This window comes from Barbatula barbatula (assembly GCF_947034865.1).
Source record: "Barbatula barbatula genome assembly, chromosome: 2".
Classification (NCBI taxonomy): Eukaryota; Metazoa; Chordata; class Actinopteri; order Cypriniformes; family Nemacheilidae; genus Barbatula; species Barbatula barbatula.
This window is the reverse complement of record NC_136767.1, coordinates 640390-663836: the sequence shown is the minus strand read 5'-3', so window position 1 is coordinate 663836 and position 23447 is coordinate 640390. Positions and strand designations below refer to the sequence as shown.

The following is a 23447-nucleotide window of genomic DNA, read 5'->3' as shown; positions in this document are numbered from 1 at the left end:
CTTATTGAATATTGCATGCAGCGGGGTTTGGGTTCAATCGTTATTATTTAATAAAAATTTCCCCTAACTTTTATTATGAAAGCATTTCCGTTTCGCCTGTCGTTAGTCATGTTCACGTGGCTGACATGCGTATCCTCACTTATTCTGTCTCAGTCTCGTGCCGTGCTCAACATTTATAAATACGGGTTTATAAATATAAAGGTAAGATACATCTGTTAGTAAAAGTTAAACGTTCACTTTCGTCGAAATAGCTAAGTGGCGCTCGAGAGTTCTCCTGTGACGTCATGACGCTCGCCGTTACGTTCTGCTTTCATGTCACGATGGCAACGGAGCTGTCGTTCAGAGACGCAGCAATGTAATGCGAGTTTGTTGCATGAAACCAGTTGTCAATCCCTATTTATTATTCATCGTTTTGAGCAGATTTACATTTGTCTCTCTTTGCACGTTGCACATGTCATGCGAAGTGGCACGCAACAGACGCCCGTGACGTCATCGCGCAGTATTCATTTAAAAGTCACCTGAAATGCAGATGTTGATGTTTTAAATGTTTACAGGCTGATGGAGCTCCTTCCTATTCTCGAGCCGGAAGAAACGCCTAAGAGCAGACAATGGTATTAGGTGATTATTCGCGTATCTTTGTTATGCGTGTTTCTGTTCTTGTGTTAATTTCTCTTTTGTTGTGTGGACAGGTATGTTCTCGTGCCCACGGGTGCTGGTCCTGGGGTTTCCGTGGGTCACACATGCGCATTTCTGCCTTCGAAAGATGGCGGCAAGGGACGTATAGTAGTAGTTGGTGGGGCCAATCCTAATGGAAGCTTCTCTGAGTCTTACATCATAAATCTAGGTACTTTAGTCTGACATCCAGCAGATGTGTGAGAATGAATAAACAATGTTGAAATAGACTGATATTATCACAACTAATCAACAGAGCTGAAAACTGTGAACCACATGGATTAGTTGCGTGCAGTTTTCAAATAAATAACGGTGAGTAAATGTAATCTTTTGCAGATACTCACGAATGGGACATTCCGGGATGGGACGGGCTGCAGGCGCGTTATGAACACTGCGGTTTCGTTACTGAGAGCGGCTCGCAGGCCCTGTGTGTGTTTGCTGGGGCCGAGCAGAACGGAAACCTCAACTGCGTTCAAACCTTGCACACATCAGGTTGTTAAATGCTCAATAATGAACCGAATACATGTTTGTGTGTTCATGTAACATAATGTTGTGCTTTGTGTTAATGCACGCAGACGATGTTAAAGGACATGGTTTGTGGAAGACGATCCAGGTCAAAGGAGCTCCTCCTTCAGCCAGAACGTATCATACAAACTCAGCGTGTATCGGGGACCGACTCTTTGTTTTCTCAGGAGGGGATGCCGGCGCAACACCTGTCACTGATCCTCAAGTCCATATTTTTGATACAGGTCAAAGTCTGAATGTATCTGAGAGAGACGTGCATGATTGCACGAAACAAACACTGGACATTTTTCTTTGTTTGCAGAAAGTGCCACCTGGACGCAGCCTGAGACCAAAGGGACACCTCCCACTCCACGCCACGGACATGTGATCGCAGCGGTGGGAACGGTTCTGTACATTCACGGTGGAATGGCAGGAGAAAAGTTTTACAGGGACATGTTCTCACTGGACACCGGTGAGTCTTTGTCTCTTGGTTAACACGAACACCAGGAATATTATTGCAGTGTCCTTTTTGGGTTTCGTTATTCTCCTCTCTCACTTTTGTCAGAAACTATGAAATGGGAGAAGGTGAAAGCTAAAGGAGATGTTCCTTCAGGAGTGGCAGCCCATACATCTGCAACCTTTGGGAAAAACATCTTTATCTTTGGAGGAATGACATCAGAGGGGGCAACAAATTCCATGTTTAAGTTTGACTGTGGTGAGTACTTGTACTTTATATACTCAAGACATATTCATGGATGATTCTTAAAATAACTGATGAAATGCCTACGATTATTATGTTGTAGATGCCCGTCTTTTAGTCCATTCTATTCTTATAAATCTACTACTGTGATGACTTTCTTCTAGGAGGGGTTGGCAATTTCAAATCAAAGTATCCTTAAAACTAAACCATATTCAGAACCTGACATGCGTTTGTGTTTGCTGTGACAGATAAACAGCGATGGACATTGATGAAGTTTGAAGGAGATCTTCCTCCCGGCAGATTGGATCATTCCACGTGTGTAGTGCCATGGTGTGTGAAGACGGGAAACGATGAAGGACACGCAACTCAAAACTCTGAACCTGATGTAAAACATCTTTGTTTTGTCTTTGGAGGAATGGACACTCAGGGCGTAATATTCAACGATTGCCTTGTTACAATAGTTACATGACTGCTGTTGAGCTTTCAAAAAAAATTTCGCTTTATATGTAGTCAGTCATAATTAATTTCAAACATTTCATTCACCTTTTCGGCATCACATTCGAATGAGACAAAAACAACAGAAGATCATTTTGTATGAAACATTTATTTCGTATTTTTTGTAGAAATGTCTTCTACAGTTGCCAGATTTTAAATAAATAACGTGACATGACATTAACCCAGGGTCCAAACCCAGTCTACCCCTCCCTCCCCAAACTGCCCCTCACAGAACCCCCCTGTTGAACTGCCTGAGAATAGCAGCATTGAGCCTCAAACCAGGCTGACTAAATCTCCACCTGAGTGAAGAAAAAAAAATAAAAAATAAACTCTTAATGCTCCACAAGTCTTTCCAGAAGAGATACGTGGCTTTAATGTCACCCCCACATTCTACATTTTCTTACAAAAATGTTCATGAAGTCCAGTATGTACATCAGTGCCACATCCGAGGTGGGCGAGGGCATCAAGAGAACTTAGTCAAGATGGAATCAATCTACAACTCATCTTTTTCACCCTGATCGTCACCCTCTTCTGGCGGAGCACCGCCTGCGCTGCCGTACAGCTTGCTTACAATGGGCTGCACGACCTCTTCGAGTTCTTTCTTCTTGGACTGAAATTCTTCAATATCAGCCTCCTGGTGGGACTCCAGCCACTCGATCTTCTCCTCCACTGCCTTTTCGATGGCCTCCTTATCCTCAGACGACAGCTTGCCGCCCAGCTTTTCTTTGTCACCAATCTGGTTCTTCAGAGAGTAGGCGTAACTCTCCAGTTCGTTGCGGGTATCGATGCGCTCCTTCAGCTTCTTGTCCTCATCTGCGAATTGCTCCGCTTCGTTCACCATGCGCTCAATGTCTTCCGGCGTCAGCCGGTTCTGGTCGTTGGTGATGGTGATCTTGTTTTTGTTGCCAGTGCCTTTGTCCTCAGCGGTGACTCGAAGGATGCCGTTCACATCGATCTCGAAGGTGACCTCGATCTGAGGAACGCCTCGAGGCGCTGGGGGGATACCAGTCAGGTCAAAGGTACCCAGAAGATGGTTGTCCTTTGTCAGGGGACGCTCACCTAAAAGAATGCAGGAATAGCAACAGGAGAATTAGGACAGTTGGATAAAAAACAAATGCACTGAAGATGAGAGAAGACATTCGCTTACCCTCGTGAACTTTGATTGTCACAGTCGGCTGGTTGTCAGAAGCAGTGGAGAAGATCTGGGACTTCTTGGTTGGCACAACAGTGTTTCTCGGGATGAGTTTAGTCATTACTCCTCCGACAGTCTCAATGCCCAGGGTCAGAGGGCACACATCCAGAAGCACAAGGTCACCTGTAGAACAAAATATTTAGTTATAAACCATTCCCAAAATCATTTGAAGGTTCTGGTCCAGCACATCAGAATTAAGACCCACCAGTGTCCTCTTCTCCTGACAGCACTCCAGCCTGCACGGCAGCTCCGTAAGCCACAGCCTCATCCGGGTTGATTCCTCTGGACGGCTCCTTGCCATTGAACAACTCCTTCACCAACTGCTGGATCTTTGGGATACGAGTTGATCCACCGACCAAAACGATCTCATCAATTTCAGACTTCTTCAGGTCAGAATCTTCCAGAACCTTCTGAACTGGTTTCATGGTGGAGCGGAACAAATCCTGCGAGGGGAAAACAACATTTGTTAATTTTTGATAACCTAAAGAAAAGTGGGTTGAATGAAGAAGCAATACTTGAACATGCGCGCACCATGTTGAGCTCCTCAAACTTGGCACGGGTCAGGGTCTCTGAGAAGTCTTCACCCTCGAAGAAGGACTCAATTTCAATACGGGCCTGGTGTTGGGCAGACAGTGCTCTCTTGGCCTTTTCCACCTCACGGCGCAGCTTCTGCACAGCACGGTTGTCCTTGCGCACATCTTTTCCGGTTTTCTTCTTGTACAGTTTGATGAAGTGCTCCATGACACGCTGATCGAAGTCTTCTCCACCGAGGTGAGTGTCTCCGTTGGTGGCCACCACCTCGAACACGCCGTTGTCAATGGTCAGAAGGGACACGTCAAAGGTGCCGCCACCGAGATCAAATACCAGGATGTTCTTCTCACCGTCCCTTTTGTCCAGACCGTAGGCAATAGCAGCGGCGGTTCTGTGAAAGCAACAAAGAGGTTCATTAACCTCGTGACAACAAAATGACCCATTTAAACTCCGGAGCGATTGTACTTACGGCTCATTGATGATTCTCATGACGTTCAGTCCAGAGATGGTACCAGCATCTTTGGTGGCCTGACGCTGGGCATCATTGAAGTAAGCGGGCACAGTGACCACAGCATGTGTGACCTTCGAAAACAAAAGATTACGCGTCAAGTTTAACTGCAACTCAACGAAGAGCAAAATCAAATTCTGCTTGTGTATTGTGTTATTTACCTTCTTTCCCAGATAAGCCTCTGCGGTTTCCTTCATCTTAGTCAGAACCATAGCAGAGATCTCCTCTGGTGCAAATGTCTTGATTTGGCCAGATCCGATATCTAACTGGATGTGAGGTTTGTTTTTCTTCTCAATGACCTAGAATAACAGAAGAGACGCTTAGCATCCCACTTTCAAAACATGCACGTTACACTGTACTTGTATATGTGTTATGACAAAGTTGAATCTAATCTTTAGCATCGCCGCAATTCAAATACAAGCTAGTGCACACATGTACCTTAAAGGGAAAGTATTTAATATCCTGCTGCACGGAAGAGTCACCCCAAGTACGTCCGATCAAGCGCTTGGCATCGAAAACCGTGTTCTCGGGGTTGGAGGTCAGCTGGTTCTTGGCAGCATCTCCAATGAGACGCTCACCTTCACTGGTGAAAGCCACATAGGATGGAGTGATGCGGTTTCCTTGGTCATTGGCGATGATCTCAACACGGCCATTCTTAAAGACCCCAACGCTGATTGATTGAAGAGACAAAGTAACGTTTATTAATGTTTTACAATTGCACTGTGACATTTCTATACATTCAACTTTCTATACTTTTGAGGCGTGGAAATCAAGGTATATTTTGAGGTAAGGTGGACCTTATGAAGTCCAAAAGTATCCTCACCATGAGTAGGTGGTCCCAAGGTCTATTCCGACCACTGTCCCAACACTTTCTTTCTTGTCTTCCTCTTGAGCAAACACGCTGCCGGCCACCAGCAGAAACACGCAAAGCAATCGCATTTTGACGGGCTGATCTGTCAAACCGTGAGTTCTGTAACATGACAAAATGCATCAAATGTCAGGATGCATTAGACATCCCACAGTGTCTAGACAGATACAATATCACATGAAATGGAGTTAGTTATCATCGTTTTATTTCAAATGACACAATACCAACAGCGGTAATACAAATGGACACTAGCCTCTTGTAAACAAAGCACTGTATAGAAGTGGCAGCATTTCCACAGATGATGTAACTTGACGTTACTTGGTTTCGTCATTGATCGGTCTAATTTAGCAGCTTTAAATTAACCTCGTGCGCGCTCGTCACCTCACATTTTCACAGATGTTTCAAAATTACATTTAATATAATGAGACAGTTAAGCACGTTGAACTCAAAACCTAGGCGTGAATATTGAAAATAAATTACGTTAAAGTAACGTCGTGTAAAGTAACGGATCTCTGCATCTCAGCGGTTTGCGAAGACGATTACAAAATAAAAGCATATCAACTTCATTATAATCGTGTTCTTAGTAAACCAAGCAAACAATTTTAATCATCACTTCACCAATATCGTTTACATTATTACAGTTATTCTATTATGCACGTAAATGATTATCTAACCAATTAACTACCGGACATAATAACTAAATGAGACGTAATTCTTACCCAAGATTCGAAGTAATAAGTAAACGGACTGAAGGGCGTAGGACAAATGTCTGTTTCGTCTGCCTCTGTGTTGCTCGAATATTCTTGCAGTGTGAAGTGAAACGCATGGAGCTGCGCCGCCGTATATAACCCTTCACCGCTTCCCCGTCGTGGAGCCTCGTCATTGGTCCGAAAGCAGCTCGTTGGAAGGAGCTCATTGGAGGAGCGAGGAACGCTGGCTCGCGCTGATTTGCACACGTACTGGCGGAGGAAGCGTCACGAGACGAGGCGAACTGTAAGCATTTGATTGGATGACACGCGTGCCAGTTGTCGGACGGGCGACGGGATGCTGCGCGGAACGAGAACTTTAAAACGCGCAGTCAAGTCATATTAAAGTGTATATTAAAATAACAACAAATGACAGAGAATCCAGCCTTTATAATGATTCATTATGAGGAGCACGTGCCTTTATAAAGGACCTGTGATGTCTCGCATGTTCACATACAATGTTGATTTGAGAAGAGACACAAAACTAGCAGTTTTAAAGGGCATCAGTGGGAACGACAACATCAGTCTGCGGATGAATAGAAAATAACTTTGGAGTTAATCTGGAAAACACTTTTAACAGTTAAACAATCACAATGATACAGTAAAGGGTTTGGTGAGCCTAAATATGCTCTGACTCGATTAATGATGATGATTCAATTCTGTGAAACACTTGTCACTGTTTGCAAGTTATATGAGACATGATGCAATCTTACTGCAGGTACTGTCTGTTTTTCTATCATCATGTATAAAACACACCATATTTGGCAGTTAAGTATATTCCAATAATGTTTAACATAGTGTTTTATACTAATATAGCATAGCCTATGAGATGTGTAATCATGTGGTACTGTAATTTCAGGTCTTGTTTAACGGTTTCAATCATTATCTTTACAAAAAGAACCATTGTTTATACATATATTGACATAACACATATAAGTTATCGCTGATATTACATGTAAATTACAAAATAAGAACTAACACGTACTGTAGATTTGATTGACATTTATTGCCGGATGTGAAACAATGCATCATTTTAATAAAACCTTTCAGTGGTTTGGTACATTAAGCAAAGACGTGAGTTGTAGGTTGACCAAGAGAACTTTCACAAGTTTATTTATTGTCACTGAAGATCTTGCAGTGTAGGTACGCGAGTTTCTCCGCATGCGAGCGCCGCATTAGTGGAAACCATTCCCAATGAGGCAGCTCCACAACTCTGTATCCGGCCAGCACGAGTTGTCTCCGCTTCAGCGCATGCAAACCCAGCAACCGATGACTCCTATAACAATACTGATTCCTGTTTGTCACTTGAACGGCGAGACGTACAACAGATGGTGTAGGACTGTCTCGCTGAGATGAGCTGATCCCAGATTTCGTCAATGCCGTCACAAGGTCATCTGTCAAGTCAACACCCACATTGAAGATGCTCTCTCTCTTAAGGACCGGCTCAACTTTACACCTGCGATGCGGAGTGTTAGATGGATGCACTGGAATGTTTTTGGAGTTGGTGAGTTGAGCTAACAGATCATCAGTCAAAGGAACTCCAGTGAGTTTTCCCTCCCGGCAGCGTGCCGGCATGTCTTTCGAGAGAGTCTGGTGTTCAGAAGACACAGGAAGAGGTTGATCGGTATGATCCAAATGTACCTCCAGGTCAACAGAGCGCAGGTGTGGGAGGATCATGTGTTTGCGCACAAACCTCTCTCCACCCAGAAGTTTCTGCAGCATGGCTTCGGCCTCGACAACTTCAGGCTTTTGGCAAATATCAGAACGGGCGAAGTCCCACAACAGTTTCGTCACCTCTGTTATCATAGAGTGACTCAGTCTCGGACCCGTCCAGCTGGGCAACTCCAGGCCTACAGATCCATCCAAAGTGAATAAGTCTTTTTTTAACTCAAGCTCTTGTGAACTACAAGCCTTGGTAATAAACTCTGCACTAAACGCCAGTGTCACCAAGTCATGCGGGAACTGACCCACAAAAGCTAAACCGAGCAATCCTGTAAGCAGGTGTTCAGGAAAACGTTGAAATTCACCCTGACGTTCACGTAAGACTGCGGTGAGACAGGGATAGAGGTTGGGACACTGGCTGGGATGGACGCCTAACGTACCGAAGGCCCACACCATCTTAGCGGCGTCTTTACTTCTGCAGTGCGTGATGACTTCGGGCAGCCGTTCAGCTACGGCAAGGAGGATTCGATCATCTCTGTAATGCAGAGCGGAGCAAGCCAAGACGACGTGCATTAGGCCTTGAACGCCCATCTGTGGGGCACGTATGGGGATCTCACACCCCATGGCTTCCAACCACGGAAGGTGGTCCAGATAACTAAATCGCATCAGTTTCATCACATTCACTATAGCAAAATCGCTCATGTCCTTCACAACAACGTGCGTACGATCCACAAGTCTGCGCGCCGCTCTCTCGGATAGGCGGATCTGTGATTTGAAGAGGCCTAAGCAAACAGCACCCAATTCTTCAGCTTTCAGTTGGTTTAAGTGACGCAGGAGCAACGATTCAACGGGTTGAATGAGAGTCTCTGGACATCTTCTGCCTTCTCCCACAATGTATAAAAGTTGAACTAGCTCTGGTGGACCCATCTGGTTAAAGTAACGACTGATGTTATCGAAGAGTCTCTCCAGATATTGAGGAACGGATCGACCGAGGCAGCGCCACAAGTCGGCGGCAAGAAGCGACTGGTGAAGCTCCATCTCACTTACTCGACGGCAAAACTCTGTTTCGAACAATCCTAACAGACTATGGGAATGAGGCAATCCCAAATTCACGAAGGCTCTCAACACATCTAGCAACTGCGGAAGCGTGAAGGACTGAAGGGATTCCACGCTGTAACGCAGCAACATGTTGAATCGCGTGTCACCTCGAACCACCGCTGTCCGTTCTCTGGGCAACTGGCCGAGTTTACACAAGAAAAGAGCGACATCTGAAGGTCCCATGCTGCCTTTGAGAACACTGATTTTATGAAGAAGTAACAAGGCTTCATTGAGGTCAATAGCAGAGGAATGCTGAGAGGGGTCATGCGTCATACTGCGGTATTCCGGTCGACATCTCTGAAAGGCGCGTGGCTCGCCTTTGACGTTTGGATCTTTGGGGACGTGTGGGGTAGATGGGGGTCCTGTGTTAGATGCAGCTTTACTGAAGGCCAGGTTTAACAGCGTGTTCTTGGCGCTGGAGAGCTGTCGGGAGGAGCTAATGCTGTACGGGTTACTTTGCTGTCTGTACGCCGGCTTGAAGGGCAGATTGGAGTAAGGTTCCTCTTCTGCACTGAAACGGCCCGGGGCAGAAGATTGGTCTGTTCTGACCCTGTAGTAAGCGGAGGGATTGTACACCAAAGTGCTCGATGGCTTGCCTGTTCTTTCTTTTTCTTCCTCTCTGTTTGGCTCTCCATCTCTGTTTGACGGGAGATGCTGAGCTCTGAAGATGAGGATGCGTCGTATGTGGGCGTAAAGATGTCTCTTTGCCTCATGATGGAACAGCAGCGTCGCAGACATCAACAGCAGACACTGAAAAGACATAAAAGAGGGATTGTTTAAATTAAAACACCAACATAAAATCCTATAAAATCTGAGAAATATCAGTCAGTCACACTTCTGTTGTTATATTTTAGAATTAACGGCGGTCTCAAAAAGCCTTTGAATCATTTGAAGGTTTCTGAATACTTTTGTGGGCAAAAGCTAGAGGAAAAGGTCAACATCATGGTACCATCATTTTAATAAGTAAAGAATTATTTTTTAAATGTCTTTAATAGCTCAGCCATTTCCCCCACACAGTAAGGGAGTTAACTTGAGAGCTTTGACTAAAGGGAAAGTTCACCCCAATGATTTAATCGCTCATTTAGGTGTCATCTCCATCTCACACTTTAATCAAAAGAAGACCCAGAAATCTTAACATATACGTTTCAGAAAATATTGGAACAATGTCACAAACTAAGCATTATTTAATATTCCAACATACATTTAAACATAAAAAATATTAGCATTTTCTTTTTGAGATAATCTCTATAGTATAAAATTCTAATTTATTTAAATAACAAATTGTTTATTAAAGACAAAACAACCTAAATTCAGTCTTAACGTCTTCATTTGATAAAGATAATTTAAGAAGAGAGGAAAGCACAGCACATTCAGGTAACTGGTTATGCGGTTGTGTTCCTAAGAGCCAACAACAACCAGAAAGACCTTGGCACAACAATCGCTATGAGCTACTGGGATTTTATTGTTCAGTGCTGCCGATGTTGTTGTTGTTATTGTTTGTTTAAATAAAACTGTGAAAAAATAAAACACGTGTCTTGTGGCGAAACGTCTACAGTGAAACAAATGATACGTCCTTCATCGGCTCAACGTCCTTTACAGCATGAGCACAAGCGCTAACTAAACATTAAATACGGTTTACACATACTGAGCGCAATAGAGGTAAAAACATAAGCATACCTTCAGTGTGTGTATTCTTCACCGACACAAATAATCATTTAATAGAAGTATTATTCGTTTACAAAATCATTGATAAAGCGCATGTGTACAAATGTGAAGCGGCCGGGTAGTGACGTGCGAGAATACGGTGGCTCACATGAGACATAACGACGAGTTCTTACGACAGCAAAATTCCTGACGTGGAAACGATCATTGGTTAAATGTATTTACTAATTTAACGTTTATTCGTATCATTTTACGTGGTTATCGTAGTTAGGGACGATATATATATATTTTGGTAAATAACAGAATGAAAATAAGACTTAGATTTGTTCTCATTTTGGTATATCCAACCTATCTATGTCTATAACGTTTGTATGATGTGATGGGCTGGTTGCCAGACATTGTTGAGTCTGTGAACACTGCTGTTTTTGGACTCACATAATGCACACGTTGAATCAAAATGCTGTCAGTTTACTTCGGTTCACATCAAATGAATAAATAATAGTGAATTCAGTTTACAGAACAGGATAATTCACATCGGTAATATCTGTAGTGTGTATGTGACCCTGGTGCCACTAAAGGACGTGTAGTGTTTTAAAGTTTATACATTTTATTTATTGCTTTATGTCATATTTAGTAATATTGAGCATTTGACCTCTAGACAGCATTCAACTCAAAAACAGCACTCACATTTCTTCTCAGAAAAGGTTTGAGTTAGAGAAAGTGAAGAGAAACGATTTGTTGTTATTCACATCTTTATTATTTAAATTAACATTTGCTAAGATATGCTTTTCCCAAGCAAATTCAGAAAAAAAACAAAAGAATGTTTACAAAACCTCGGTGGCCTTTCGCTCACCCATACAGTTCAAGAACTGATAAATAGAACGTATAAGACATGGGACTCTTGAATGTATGACTTTACAGTAATATAGCCGATCGAAGGTTTTAAGATTCATATATGTATATTATATTCCTATAATAATAATTTGAAAAATAAAAGCTGACATGTCAGTCTCATTACTTCACAAAAGTATTCACACGCATTAGCTCGGTATATTTGAATAGAATAAGTTCTGTACACATAAGGAACGGTGATATTTACATGCAGTCGACTGCCTTTGTCTCTACCAAGAACACAGCAGGACACAACAGAAGCACATAGCAGCAAATGCGGCCGAAGAGAGCAGAGGTGTGGCGTCCATCTAAAGCTTCATCCCGTGCGTCTCTCTTAACACCTAGTGTCATAAAGTGGCATGAATCTGGATTGATTATCAATGAAATGGCATCATTCTAGTGATGACAGAAAAGAAGAAGCACAAGCATCAGGAAACATATGAGAGCCGTGCGACATAAGGCTCTTCCACTTCACATCTTGCTAGAACTTTGTGGGAAATAAATGAACAGACTGCGGTTTCCGTACAGCTGAATTACAGCATATACGCTGGAAAACAGTTTGTGCTTGTTTTCATTTCAGCAAAGACACACCAGATGCACTTCATATTGACCGTAAGAGTGAAACTGGCTTGTAAGTGCTGTGATATGCCCAAATGTCTCGTAAAAAAATCCCACTGGCTGTACATGAGCCAAAATATTGATCATAAGAGTTTATGCATAATAACAAGCAGGGCAAAAGTCATCGATCCGTTCAATGAAATTTCAATAAGCGATATTTAAAGACTTTGTGACAACAGGTGTTCTGTAAAATGCTCACACCTCGTCTGAGCCCGCAAGTATATTAATCAAAATCTCTGTCTGTGTTCGGAATAGCATACTACGCACACTATCTCCGTTCAATGTGCAGTACTGTGTCCCACGATGCATTGCACTCAACCTGACCTTCCAACGCTTGTGACTTTCTTTAACATCAGACCGAATGAAGATTAAAAATGAAACCGTATTTCATTCCAAACAGTGGCCTTCAGTCATCATTCTGCAGAAATAGTATGGTAGTATGCTATTCAGAACATGCCAACATCATCCTCATGCTAACACACGATGGATATTTTACCCGTTCAAAAATCTCCACATCATTTGTGTGCACTGTGCACTTGCTCTGAACCATTTATCACTTCAATCTACTGCATATTACATCTTTTTCAAAGTCAAATATTCTAAATGATACTTTCAGCAAGTATACACGGACAGGTATTATATGCTCTTTTTGGAAGAATGTAAAGTCATAATCAAATATAATCGCAAGTCGTTCTCCACAGACCCACCGGCGCCCACCGCCCGTGTTTTGGCTCAGCCGCCGTCCGTCTCGTTCGAGTCGTTCCGGTGCTGCGGCTTCATAAACCAAACCTCATTCTGTCTCAGTCCTTCTTTAAAAGCGTGGAGCACACTTACATATGTAATATCTCTCTCTGTCTGTTTTACTCAAAACATAGAAAAGGGCAAAAACAACATTCAGGAGATACAGTACGTTCTGATTAGAAATAAATATTTGTCCTCCACCACTGCGGGTGAAAGAGCAGGAGGGTTGAGCGCTTCTGTACCGCACCAGGCCTTAGGGCACCAAACATACTGTACGCAAGCAGTGCATTTAGCCTACATGTTCCCTGGGAATTGAACGGATGGCATGCCGTAGACCCCCAGTTAACTTCCGGTTTGTGTTTGGCTAGTGTCTAATAATGTAACTACTTATAGTTAATTTAATTTATGGCAATATTAAAGTCCCAGTGAAATAAAAAATTACAATGCCTATTTTTTCATGAAATATTGCAGCGTTGATTGAAAATACTTTATCAATGTGGGTCGTTTTCTTTTTAATAAATCTGGTGCCCTCAAAATCTTCAGTGAAAACTTGAAAGGCATTCCGTCCTGTAATGACTATCCATCTTAAATGTCGTATGTAAGACGGCTTGGGCGGAGCATCCGTTAACTCCTCCCCTTCAACTGTCAGTTTGCTGCCAGTTCAATTTCAAAATGAAACGGCTGTTTTTATACATCCAATCAAATCGCAGAGAAATATGAAAGCCACAGCCATTATTTTGCTCATTAAAAATTCCATTTCACTCGGAAATGCGACAAAATACACAAGTAAAATCGATTGCAACTTCCGGTTGTCTTTTATTGTATAATAATTGTATTAAATATACGATTTGTCAAATTTTGTTGTATGTTCATTTTATTAAATAAACAATTAGTTGAATGGGTCCTGTATTTTTGACGCATTTAAATAAACCATATGGTACACTGACATCTATCGGTTGAGCTTGGTATCGCAGTCTAAATTCAAAATATTGGAGAGACAAGTTTAGCCAAGTAACGCTTCTTCTCGGTTTCTGATGCTTGTTATCAGAAATAATCTACAGGCGCTCTATTGTTTGTGAATGTGTACCGGATGTTAAGGGCAGTCCAAGAACGCACACATGCGCAGCAACGTTTGTTTATGTTGTCACTTTGAAACCGTCTTTTCTCAGCTATTGTGGATGTTTGGGCAAATCTATTGCTAGTTTTCACTTTCAGCTCAACAAACGGCATGGCAGAGCAATAGTCTGAAGAGAGTCAACGTTTACAAAGCATCACGAATCACAACTTATCTTGTTTACATCTTAACCCAGGAACACACAATAAAGGGAAAGTTCACCCAAAAATAAAATTCTGTCATCATTTATTCTCTCTCATGTGGTTGTCAACCTGTAATGCGAGTCTTCAGTGAAACACAAAAGAAGATATTTTGAGAAACGTCTCAGTGGTTTTGCATTCATACAATGGAAGTCAATGGAGTTCAATATGGTTGCTTACCAACGTTCCGAAAATATATATTTTTGGGTGTTTTGCTGAAGAAAGAACGCAATACAGGATTAACATGACATGATCGCGAATAAATGAAATAATTCTCATTTTGGGCTAAACTGTCCATTCATGCTTGCGTAAAGTTTGTTTCTGTCCTACCAGTCCAACAGAAAAAATGATCATGAGCATCCGGACTCTCGGAGTCTGCCACTGACGTTTGGTCCTCGCTTTTAAAACTGATGGTGTGTTGTTTCTAAGCACCGTGAGAGATCTTCTCCCTGCATCTCTTAACTGTTGTGTGATGTCTGCCCCATACAGTTCTCACTGCAAAATAGTGCTAATGTCACTGATAATAAAAAGTTCTACTTTTGACATATATCAATGGATTTTTTAAAGGTGAAGTCTGTCATCTTCCATAGCAGAGTGACATATATTCGCCTCCAAATATGTAAACATTGCAGTCCTACCAATGGCAGATGGAGGTTTAAAAACAGTCAGCAGTTTTTGTATTTTACATTTGAGCGTTGCGGAAATGACACACTTCACCTTTAAAAGTCACAAACCCCTAACACACTCCAAACAGTCTGACCTCAGGCCTGTCCTGCATCTACATCCCATAAACCCCTGAGTGTTTAATCCAGTCGTGTGTTTCCCCTTGGCATCTGACCGAGGGCCAGCTCCTCCACCCTAATCCAACCAAACAGCTGATAAGGCCACACGTGCGCATAAACAACCAACAAACCAGCTCTCAACCCAACCACCTGCCCCACACCAGCAGGGCATCCTTGGACAGACCTCGGAAGCTGTGCGGTCACCGTTTATTTTTTTGGATTGTACTGAATGCTATTGTAATCGGGGCTTTACGGGTTTGACTGCATTACGTTCAGATCTCCGTAGACTCGATTCTTTCCAGCCGAGTCGGAACCGGCCACAGCGGGGCCAGCTGGTGCAGTTCCGGCAGCATCTTGTCTTCCACCGGAGGAGTCGGAGAGGTGAGCGATATGGACACGGAAACCGGCGTGGGGATGTCCTGCGAGACGGCGGGTGGCGGCGATGCGGACGAAGCCAGGGGCGGAGCGGTCAGCTTCTCGACGCGCTCCTCCAGACCTTGATTCTTCTGCAGCATCTCCACGTAACTGAGCTGCAGCTGCGCCTGGTACTTGAGCACGCGCTCCTTTTCGTCCTGCCAGGTTTGCCGCTCCTGGGCGAAGGTGAGAGCCTGACGCTCCCGCTGCTGTCGCTCCACGCGCAGCTCGCTCTGCAGATGATCCAGCTGCCGCCGCAGGTCACCCGACTCCTGCCGCTGGACTTTGGAGTCATCGCTCTGCATGGTGAGCAGCGGGTCTGGAGCCGGCAGGGCGGGAAGCGACGAGGGTGTTTCCGGAGGGCTCAGAGGGGAGAGAAGACGCTCTCGGCTGCGGGACGTGACCATTTGGCCCATTTCACCCAGGCTGGGCTCAACGGCCCGACCCCCTGTGTTGAACTCACCCAGAGCTTTTTTCAGACGTGTGACCTCAGTCTCAAACACGCCAAGTTTGTCCCTCAGAACTGTCACCTGCAGGAATGAACGAAAGAGAGGGAGAGAGAAATAAGAGGAATCAAAGGAAACTGGATTCCCCCTTCAGTTTTGGGGATTGTTAGGACCACATTGACACAAGAACACACTTTTTACAGATCGAGCATTCCGGTCTGAAAACAAAATAGTGTAAGCAACAATTTGTTTCCTTAAAAAAATCATATAGTGAAATAAAAGAATAAAAATAAATAACTTTGTTAACAAAGTGATCAAAAATGCAGGCAATCTTTGTAACGAATGAGAAAGTGAAGAACAGGTCTAAATGATGACACTTTCCTCTTTTATTTAATAATAACTTTATTTTTGCTTTTGTCACCACTGCCTGCAAAGCACTAGACAGCTGAATATTCAGTAACTCTATCTTGTAGATAACGATTTGTTTGAGTACCTCAGCCAGCATGGTCTGAAGTTCTGCCTCGCAGCGCTCCAGCTCCAGGGTTTTGGTGCAGAAAGACTCTTTCAGGCTGATCTCGGCTTCTTCTCTCTCTCTCAGTTGAGCATTGAGATCTTTCAGCTGTCCTCTGAGTGCCACCATCTCACCCGCCCGCTGGGTCACCTCACCCTGACTGTCTCTCAACTGCTGCTTCAGAAGAGAGATCTCACCCGCCTTCTGACACACCTGCACCAGTACACACAAACACACACCGCTATACAGATCTGCAAAAATTAAGAGATTTATAGGTATGTGTTTGGGTCATTTTATGTTTAATATTTCTTCTAAATTCCAAACTTTTTATAGAAAACGAAAACAAAACTAAAGATAAAAACCTTGTCAAACTAACACAAAAAAGATGAGATGTTTCAGACCTCAAATATTGCAAAGAAAACAAGTTCATTTTATTTTGCACATGTTTCAACATGTATTAACAATCCTTATATGTATTTAAAATAGCTTAAGAAACAAAAACCCTTTTAATGTAAGATGCAAAACCTGACACACTGAATGCAGATTTTAAATGATCGGTTTATATCTTAGTTTAGAGTCACATACTGTACTCACTGCTTAATGTTTATTTCCACATTTTACAATAATGGTTAACTCATCTATGAAATAACACAAATGTCACTTTGTGGAACTATTGTTTGACTTAAGAACTAAGAACTCAATTTAGTTCTAAATGTACACTTAATTCAGCATAAATGACGAGGTTATAAAAGGTATTTCATCATTTTCGTTTCTTTGCGGAAATGTGATCTTCATGAGATCTCATCCTCAGATTTAGTCGTCCATTTCAAAAACTTGTAATAAATAAAATGTTTGTTTTATAATGTAAGACATGTTACCACAATTAAAATGAAAGAAATTGATTCCAAAATTAAAGCAAACACTTTCAGATCAATTGGTTTTTAAGATCCCACGAAACAAGTCACAATAAACTTTTCTCAATCTTAGTTTCTCATCGTCCGGTACGTGAGCATTATGTTCTGATATGGAGTCTCTCACCTCCCACTTGGTTTCCTCGAGTCTGGGCAGAATGTCGGCCTGCTCCTTCCTGAAGTCCAAGCACTTCTTCTCCAGCTCTTCTCTCTGAGCGAGCAGCAGCGTCATTTCATCCTGCAGTCTGCGTTTGTCCTGCTGCAGACGGCTGATCTGCGCCTGCAGGGCCTGCTGCGTGCGCTGTGCCCGCCGGGTCACCTGCTGCAGTCGCCCGGCGTAGTTCTGCCTCAACTCCTCCATCTCACGCTCCCACACGTGCTGCTTCTCCTCGAACACCTGCACGATGGCCGCTTCGCTCTGGTCCAGATTGCGTCGCATGTGGATCACCTGCGAGGAGGAGATTTACACCTGGATCACACGCTACACAAGCGCGGCTCACCTGAAGCGTTGTCGCGCGATATATTGACACAAAACACGCTCGTCTTATTGGTTTTATAATCCATTGCACTCCTTAAAATAGAAAATAGAAAGTATTGCGGTTTCCCTTTCTTAGAAATAAGAACGCATTAACATATTTGTAGTTTCCATTTCTTGGTAAAAAGGACATTACATGATTTTAAAACTAGTTATACTGGCACACTTACTAGTTTTCATTGCATAATCCACATGTATATTTACTGCATCATTTTTACTCCACTATGTTTGAAAAAAACTATTTACGTCCTTATTTAGAGTACTTTCATTCTATAAATTAATGTACTTAAGCGTTAAAAGAAAAACACCTTTTTTCGAAAAGGAAATCAACTAGAGTTCAAAAGTATGGTATATGCTTTCTAATGTAGTCATATAAAATTATTTCCACAGAACAGATACTTGAAAATATACGAGAGATTTAAAGTATTTCCACCTCTGTTGTTTTGGCGAGGGTTAACAATTCAAAATAATGACAAAAACAAAAAACAATACAAGGAACAAAACAATGTGTTTCAATCTTGAACCACAATGACACGCTCTCATCTGATGTACAGCGTGAAACTACCGTGACCAGCCGCTTCCCACAAATATTCAAGCATCCAGTTAAAAATGCACAAATCTCATTTTAACAATGCAAAAATATTTAGCTTTGTCTTGTCTTTCAATGCAATAATCCAAACACCTCTAACACACCAAGGGACAGTTTCCCGGTCAGAGATTAAATTAAGGCAGGACTAGGTTGTAGTTAAATTAAGAGATTTAAATCGTTTTTGCAAACATGTCTTACAAAAGAACATCACTTTTGTGCATTTTAAGATGTACCAGCACACGCTTTTTTCAGTTAAGACAGATTTAACAATTATTTTAGTCTTTAGCCCAGTACGGGAAACCATCCCTTAATGTATTAACTTAAAGTGATAGTTCACCCAAGAAATTTTAATTCTGTCATAATTTTCTCATCATCAGGTCATTTCAAACCTTTATGTTGCTTTCTTTCGCAGAACACAAAAGAAGACATTTAAAAGACAGTTAGTAACCGAACAGCACTGGACCTCATTGACTTCTATTGTATGGATACAAAACCAATAGAAAAGTGAACGGGGGCCAGTTATCAACATTCTTCAAAATATCTTCTTTTGTTTTCTGTGGAAGAAAGAAAGTCATCATACAGGTGTGAAACGAGTTAGTAAATGATGACAGAATTCTCATTTTTGGATGAACTTTATTGTGATATTTTTGCTTAAAATCAAGATTATTTTCCTTCTCCATGACAAACAACTTGTTTTACATATTTGTTCTTTTTCTGAAATCTCGTTTCCTTTTTATAGTAAATATCTTGTTTTACGGATGTTTAGACAGTTGTATTCAGGGCTGGTAATGGGGGGAGTGCAGAGGAATAGAGTCCTGGAAGTGAGATCCAGTTTAGGATTTCCATCTTTTATCCATGTAATGGCTTCTAAACAATATGCAGATTTCATACATAAATAAAATCAAATTTTTGCATCGATGGTTTTAAAACGTACCCAACTTGAGTCCCCCCAGTGAATCTCAGTCTCTTCCACCGCTGGTTGTATCGCAAAACAAATCATGGCCTGTTTCTCAGTTCATCTGGGTAAACGCACACTTACCTCTTGTTCTCTCTCCCACAGCCGGTCCTCCAGGTCCTGAATGAGATCATCTGAGGATGGCGAGGGTCGCAGGGGTCCGGGAGCGTCGCTCAGGTGACTCAGACGCAGATAGGACGATGAACTCTTGCCAGAAGAAGAACGGCCGCTATCAGAAGCGCTGATGCCATTCTGGTATCCCGGCTTATCGAGTTTTTCCAGGGCGACGGTGCCCAGCCTGTTGATGTGGCTGGTTGAGGCACTAAGGGGTCCGAGCGCAGGAGGCGGGCCGTACCCCGACCCCGTGTATGTGGGCAGACTGGTGAGAGAGTTCCTCCCAGAGTCTGACAGACTGCCCTGACCGGCTCTGCCCGCTCCAGTGTGCGTTCCCCGACTGCTGGGACTGTCCTGATCCCACTGCCCTCCGGACGGATTCTGGGCGCTCTTCTCTCCTCCACTACCTCCACTTCCGCTGCTGCCCGGACCTCCGCTCATGCCCGAGCTGGTCTGAAGGGGACACACCAGATTCTGCATGGAGTGAAAACTCTTGGGCACCACAGGTTTGAAGGCTGATGGGCGCACCAGAGAATCATTCGTCTGTGGAGATAAAAAACAGAACTTCAGAAAAATCATGTATTCCCCACATGTTGTCGAACCTGTGACTCGTTCTTCAGTGGAGCACAAAAGAAGATATTTTGAGAAATGAAGTCAATGAAGACCGATGTTGTTGCTCTTGAAAATATCTTCTTTTGTGTTCTATAGGAGAAACTCTCTTGGATGATCTTCAGATTCAACCACATTGTACCTGTGCATGCTCCAGTTTTCCGGAGACGGGCAGAATGTTTGGTGGGTGTTGATTATTAGGTTTGGCTTTGTGCTGTGCTGGAGGCTGATGGCAGACATTTTTCTCGTTTGTGGTGAGCACTATGTTGTTACCGCACAGGTCCAGACTCTCTCCTCTCCTGTGGCCCTCTCTCCGCGCCCCGCCATTGAAGAACACCGTGTTGGACACCAGCCTCTCTCCGTTGACCGTTTGCTGTCGGTTAGCGTTGTGAGCCGCTGTGCGCTCCGCGTCCGAGTGACCGCGAGCGTTGCCGTGGTAATCCCTCTCTGCGTTGTAGCTACGCTCGTCGGCGGAGACGCCCTTCGCCTTAGTGCTGGGTCCGGGGATGCGGTCGGCGCTAAAACTGCGGTCGTCCAGTCGGCGACGGGCTGAGTTGGGAAGAGGCGGGGCCGTCAGAGGGCCGTTTGGGGTGGTGCGGGTGCCCACGCTGCGCATGGTGATCGGGCGTTGACTGGAGGCCCCGCTCCCTACACTGCCCATGCCAGGAGCCTCGAGCGCTTCACTCCGCCACCCTCCACGGCAGCATACGCGGGCATGAAGGGTATCTGAACCGAGCCGCGCACACACACACTGTAACAGAAACACACGTGTTAATACACACAAGCATAATGTTCCCACAACAGAGCAAAACATCCTAAAATACAAGAAGTGTCCACGTGGATTCAAATGCAGTCCAAGAAATATTTTTGTACTTTGGAACGATTCAACACACTTGTATCTCAGAAGAATCTTCCTTGTGGAGTTAAACGTAGATCAGATCTCTCAATACTCTAAAAGAACTTGCAGTCGAGGAACGAAAAGTCATGAAAAGCTTTGTCAAGAGAAACAGTCACAAGAGTCTGTGTGTGTGTAAACATCAACATGAATCTGTTTCAGCCGCACCCTGAATAAAATGATATCTGTGAAGTTAAATATTACCTAAAGATCATTCAAATACGATTGAAGTTCACTTTGTATTGCCCAGATGTTGCCCTTTCGATTGTGTTAAAATATCAACTTAGTCTCTGATGTTAAGAAAATAAAGACAATGAAATGACAGCATAATTGTGTAAACACATGAAGAGTCTGGAGGTGTAAATTAATGTAGATTGTTGAGGTCAAATCATCTGGATGTGATGAGAAATGTTTGAGTTCATATTGACATCTCAAACAAATGACCCTTTCTTTTTCTGGGGAGAAATATCTGAGACGGGACACATTTCAATTTATAATTTGCCCTCCGTTTAATCTCATTGGTCTCTAAGAGAAATGATCGAGATATTTCCTTTTTTTTAAAGTTAGATTGTGGTGTCAATAGAAAATAAATGATCAGCATTTGTATAACCACAATTGTCCGACAAATTAATTGTGGTTACAGTGGCAAATCCATGCTTCTTTTCAGTTTAACATTGTGTAACTATAACCAACGCGATTGCAAATGAGAAAATCTGAAATGTCCACTTAAGATAATGGTGCAGAATGTTTACTCTATGGATTCATGTTTACAGAGCTCAGTGCATTCATGCAGTAGCGCGAGCCGTCCAGCAGCGCGCCGCGGGCACGTGCACAGCATTACATCATCGCTCACATGCTTCGTATATTCAAACCCTACACTCGCATCTCACTATAGACCGTGTGTGTGTGTGTGTGTGTGTGTGATGCCATTGACTGTCAGGACGATAAATGCATCACATCAGATATCTTACCTCCATCAACAGAGAGCTGCAAGCAACATTGACGCTGTCAATAATGCAGGACGAGCATTATAGTATTTCTCCGTATACCATACAATAAAGATATATAACAGCGTGACGCTAGAAGCGATGCACACACACACGTCTGAGAATAAAGAAAAATGCACGTTCATTTGTAAACATGCGCATGACACACACACGCATCATCGACTCCTAATGTAATGCACTCGCACATTAAAAACGCAACGACAACGCGATGTATATAAAGAGAAATTCAAGCCTGTCAGTTAAAATAGGATCTAGAGGCCTGTCCACCCCCCCCCCCCCAAAAAAAAGATTAACCTATGATATCAAAATCACAACAGCTCAATAAATGCTTAAAGAGCAGAGCGCGCAACAAGACGTGATGTATTTAACGCCATGAATGAACGCAGCGTTTAAAAGAAACGCAGGCGTCGCGCTGCAACTAAACCGACAAATGCATTCAACAAACACAGGACATAAAAATGCTTTATGCCTCCACTGAAGAGCAAACGCAATGGACACAGCAGCGACGCACAATGGAGAGACGGTGTTCACCTGACTACACCAATAACACCAGAGATGGATCCATCCGTGCGCTTTTCATCGCTGTGGCCATTACATAATGCGCGTTACCGCTCATGCAAAAGGATGCGAGCAGCCTTCTGAACCGCGGCATCCGCATCACAGCATCAGCATCAACCGCCTCGGTGAGCGATAACAAGCGTCAGCGCATCGAACCTTTCACGGCAGTGTCGCGGTGCGGCGCATGACGCTCCGTTACTCCACTGATACTCACTGTCTCATATGATCCGTCTCCGTGCGTCGGGATGAGCCTCTGCGTAAATGAACGTGTGAAAGGACGCGATGCGCTTCCTCCCGCGACAGAGATGAAGTGATGGCGGGGGGAGAGAGAGAGAGAGGCGCGCATCAGCTGAGAGACACACCCACCTGGACCACGCCTCCTTTGAACCCTATCAGCTCCGCCCCTTTCGTTCTGAGCGCTGTTTTCTATCTGTCTATCTCTATAGCTGTCTGTCTGTCTGTCTGTCTATCTCTAGAGCTGTCGCTCTATCTATCTCTATAGCTGTCTGTCTGTCTATCTCTATAGCTGTCTCTCTGTCTATCTCTAGATCTGCCTGTCTGTCTATCTCTATAGCTGTCTCTCTGTCTATCTCTAGATCTGCCTGTCTGTCTATCTCTATAGCTGTCTCTCTATCTATCTCTATAGCTGTCTGTCTGTCTGTCTATCTCTAGATCTGTCTGTCTGTCTGTCTATCTCTATAGCTGTCTCTCTATCTATCTCTATAGCTGTCTCTCTGTCTATCTCTAGATCTGTCTGTCTGTCTATCTCTATAGCTGTCTCTCTATCTATCTCTATAGCTGTCTGTCTATCTATCTATCTCTATAGCTAGCTGTCTGTCTGTCTATCTCTAGATCTGTCTGTCTGTCTGTCTATCTCTATAGCTGTCTCTCTATCTATCTCTATAGCTGTCTCTCTGTC

General features: G+C 43.3%; 4 protein-coding genes across 4 annotated transcripts; 1 reads left to right on the top strand and 3 right to left on the bottom strand.

The window, feature by feature from the left end:
* Nucleotides 1-72: 72 nt before the first annotated feature.
* On the top strand, nt 73-2550 carry rabepk (Rab9 effector protein with kelch motifs). Its single transcript, XM_079484735.1, has 8 exons — nt 73-201; nt 555-611; nt 690-844; nt 1009-1164; nt 1248-1421; nt 1499-1648; nt 1742-1891; nt 2125-2550. Exons 2-8 carry the CDS (start codon nt 559-561, stop codon nt 2343-2345), a joined length of 1059 nt encoding a protein of 352 aa, XP_079340861.1. The 5' UTR covers nt 73-201; nt 555-558; the 3' UTR covers nt 2346-2550.
* hspa5 (heat shock protein 5) lies at nt 2469-6332 on the bottom strand. Its single transcript, XM_079484719.1, has 9 exons — nt 6190-6332; nt 5426-5572; nt 5041-5272; nt 4764-4901; nt 4564-4676; nt 4095-4485; nt 3769-4006; nt 3519-3686; nt 2469-3430 (listed from the first exon to the last, which is right to left on the bottom strand). Exons 1-9 carry the CDS (start codon nt 6294-6296, stop codon nt 2865-2867), a joined length of 2100 nt encoding a protein of 699 aa, XP_079340845.1. The 5' UTR covers nt 6297-6332; the 3' UTR covers nt 2469-2864.
* A 752-nt stretch (nt 6333-7084) lies between these two features.
* On the bottom strand, nt 7085-10785 carry fastkd5 (FAST kinase domains 5). Its single transcript, XM_079476057.1, has 2 exons — nt 10654-10785; nt 7085-9726 (listed from the first exon to the last, which is right to left on the bottom strand). The coding sequence occupies exon 2, from the start codon at nt 9712-9714 to the stop codon at nt 7327-7329; it is 2388 nt and encodes a 795-aa protein (XP_079332183.1). The 5' UTR covers nt 9715-9726; nt 10654-10785; the 3' UTR covers nt 7085-7326.
* Nucleotides 10786-11384: 599 nt separating this feature from the next.
* On the bottom strand, nt 11385-21117 carry lzts3a (leucine zipper, putative tumor suppressor family member 3a). The gene is made up of 6 exons (XM_079486189.1): nt 20962-21117; nt 20211-20819; nt 19430-20002; nt 17394-17714; nt 16338-16568; nt 11385-15928 (listed from the first exon to the last, which is right to left on the bottom strand). The coding sequence occupies exons 2-6, from the start codon at nt 20727-20729 to the stop codon at nt 15257-15259; spliced, it is 2316 nt and encodes a 771-aa protein (XP_079342315.1). The 5' UTR covers nt 20730-20819; nt 20962-21117; the 3' UTR covers nt 11385-15256.
* Nucleotides 21118-23447: the final 2330 nt, after the last annotated feature.

What these genes read in the sequence shown, in the direction of transcription:
- fastkd5 (XM_079476057.1), bottom strand. Translation starts at nt 9,714, where the DNA reads ATGTCTGCGACGCTGCTGTTCCATCATGAGGCAAAGAGACATCTTTAC.
- rabepk (XM_079484735.1), top strand. Translation starts at nt 559, where the DNA reads ATGGAGCTCCTTCCTATTCTCGAGCCGGAAGAAACGCCTAAGAGCAGA. An exon ending in ACGCCTAAGAGCAGACAATG is followed by an intron (nt 612 to 689) that starts GTATTAGGTGAT and finishes TTGTGTGGACAG; the next exon opens with GTATGTTCTCGTGCCCACGG. An exon ending in TCAAACCTTGCACACATCAG is followed by an intron (nt 1,165 to 1,247) that starts GTTGTTAAATGC and finishes TAATGCACGCAG; the next exon opens with ACGATGTTAAAGGACATGGT.
- lzts3a (XM_079486189.1), bottom strand. Translation starts at nt 20,729, where the DNA reads ATGGGCAGTGTAGGGAGCGGGGCCTCCAGTCAACGCCCGATCACCATG. An exon ending in GAAAACTGGAGCATGCACAG is followed by an intron (nt 20,003 to 20,210) that starts GTACAATGTGGT and finishes TTATCTCCACAG; the next exon opens with ACGAATGATTCTCTGGTGCG. An exon ending in TTCAGACCATGCTGGCTGAG is followed by an intron (nt 15,929 to 16,337) that starts GTACTCAAACAA and finishes TCATTCCTGCAG; the next exon opens with GTGACAGTTCTGAGGGACAA.
- hspa5 (XM_079484719.1), bottom strand. Translation starts at nt 6,296, where the DNA reads ATGCGTTTCACTTCACACTGCAAGAATATTCGAGCAACACAGAGGCAG. An exon ending in CTTATTACTTCGAATCTTGG is followed by an intron (nt 5,573 to 6,189) that starts GTAAGAATTACG and finishes GTCATGTTACAG; the next exon opens with AACTCACGGTTTGACAGATC. An exon ending in GTCAGGAGAAGAGGACACTG is followed by an intron (nt 3,687 to 3,768) that starts GTGGGTCTTAAT and finishes TTTGTTCTACAG; the next exon opens with GTGACCTTGTGCTTCTGGAT.